General features: G+C 48.0%; 1 protein-coding gene across 1 annotated transcript in view; it reads left to right on the top strand.

Annotated features, from left to right (window-relative positions):
* The window catches only part of szt2 (seizure threshold 2 homolog (mouse)), a 96,999-nt gene extending 95,097 nt beyond the window's left edge, over positions 1-1,902 (top strand). The window contains 3 exon segments of the mRNA XM_015396136.1: positions 466-576; positions 688-756; positions 827-1,902. Coding sequence (XP_015251622.1) covers positions 466-576; positions 688-756; positions 827-970 — 324 coding nt within the window. The 3' untranslated portion in view covers positions 971-1,902.
* Positions 1,903-1,926: the final 24 nt, after the last annotated feature.

Raw genomic sequence — 1,926 nt, 5'->3', positions numbered from 1 at the left:
GAAGGACCAGATACCCTATAGAATCATTCTATCACCCTATTAGAGACCTGAAGGACCAGATACCCTATAGAATCATTCTATCACCCTATTAGAGACCTGAAGGACCAGATACCCTATAGAATCATTCTATCAGCCTTTTAAAGATTGGCTGTCTCACCTTTAACCTCTGGAGGGGAGTGGCAGCCTAGTTGTTACGGCATAGAACTTAGAATCCTGAGGTTCTGAGTTGGAGCCCAACTTCACAGACTGCCACAGTGGGTCCCTGACCAAGACCCTTAACCCCACGCTGCTCCCCAAAGGGATGGGTTAAATGCAGAGTTCCGCTCTGTACTTGTGACGGTGGAAGGACAATAAAAAGCTGAGAAAAACCCCAAACCTTTAAAGACCTGCACCGTTTAGCGCTCTGCTCTGACTGTCTGAGGCTCCATGTTTTCACGCAGATTAAAGGCCGTTTTCTTTTTGCAGGATTATTTCCTCAACATGAGTCCAATGTGGTACCAGAGCCTGATCAAAGTCCTGTTGACCCGATTCCCTCAGAGCTGCAGACACTTTGATGATAACGGCGTCCAGTATCTGGTGAGTATTTGCTAAATGGTGGTGCTGGTTCCTCTGATGACATCAGGGTGGAAGCAGTTAGGCTGGTTGATCTTCAGGCTAATCTAGATCATGTCTGGAATCTTTTCAAAGGCGGTTCTGAACCAGAAGTTCACAGACTGCTTTGTGTTGGTCTTCCTGGACATCCAAGCAGGAAAAACTGTAAGTAGATCCAGTAATCGGACCTTTCCACCGGTTCTCTGCTTCTCATGGCTTGTTTTCTTCCCCTCAGAGCCTGAAGGTTGTTTTCCGAGAGCCGCTGCCGTCTCAGCCTCAGGCCAGCAGCAGTCCTCCTCCTCAGCTGGTGTCCATGTACCACCACCTGGAGTCCGTCATCAACACGGCCTGCTACAACCTGTGGACTGGACTGCTGTAGAGCTGAGCCCAGCCGTGCCGCTCAGGTTCACCCATGACTGATTGACCAGGGGGCGCTTGGAGTGAGCTGAGGTGTTCCAGGTTTGATGGTCCGACTTCCAGCTCTGCTGCAGTGCCTTGCTCTGCTGGTTCTGTTCTGAAGGAAACCGGCTCTACATGACGGTGGTGTTAGGAGGTCTGCAGGAGCCAACAGCAGCTCCAGGTTATGGACGTCCTGTTTGCCGCTTATCCCGATGGCTGGAACCATGAAGGGACGGCTTGTTTCTGAGGAGGCTCACAGTCCGCCTGAGTCTGAGAATGGATCAGAACCAGGTCTGTCCTGAGAACCAGACTCTGGGCCAAATGCTGCACTAATGGAATCCCTGTGTAAATAAGCTAAACTTTCTACCTAATTCTGATGAACTGAGTGCATCAGGAGGCTGAATAAAGTGGGTCTGAAGTGTGCAGAAACCTTTGGTCGCTTCTTGTTTCTGCTCCAGAGAAAAGGTGGTTTAATGTGATGCTGTTATAGAAATGAACTCCAAACCTTCAGGTGAATATTGCTTCCCATGAAATGCTAGAAAATATGTGAAATTAAAAACAGGCTCAAGGTCCCGGAAAGTTTTTAAAACTGACACCCATGAAAGCCTTGAAAGTTTTGGGGGGCGGTGTGATTCTCGTGGTCCTGTCCTGGTTATGGTTTCCTGTGTGTCGTTAGCATGTGACCGCATGGCTGCACATCTGAGAGACGGTTTAAGGACCCAAAACGCAAACATCTTGGCTTTTTTCCAGAGACACTGTGGGTTCCTAAGTAGTTTGTTCTTCCTTGGATTTCCAAAAATGTTTAAATCAATCCACTGGACTTTGTTTCCAAGTTTGAAGACGTTTCTCTTTCATCCAGGAAGCGTTTTCAATTCAAAATGTCAGAAATAGCGTTTAGTTCCAGGTTTTATCCAGCAGCCCAACAAAGCCTGGTTT

Source organism: Cyprinodon variegatus, unplaced genomic scaffold (assembly GCF_000732505.1).
Source record: "Cyprinodon variegatus isolate N-32 unplaced genomic scaffold, C_variegatus-1.0 Scaffold777, whole genome shotgun sequence".
NCBI classification, from domain to species: Eukaryota; Metazoa; Chordata; class Actinopteri; order Cyprinodontiformes; family Cyprinodontidae; genus Cyprinodon; species Cyprinodon variegatus.
Note: the sequence above shows the minus strand (reverse complement) of the source record. Positions and strands in the feature narration are given on the sequence as shown.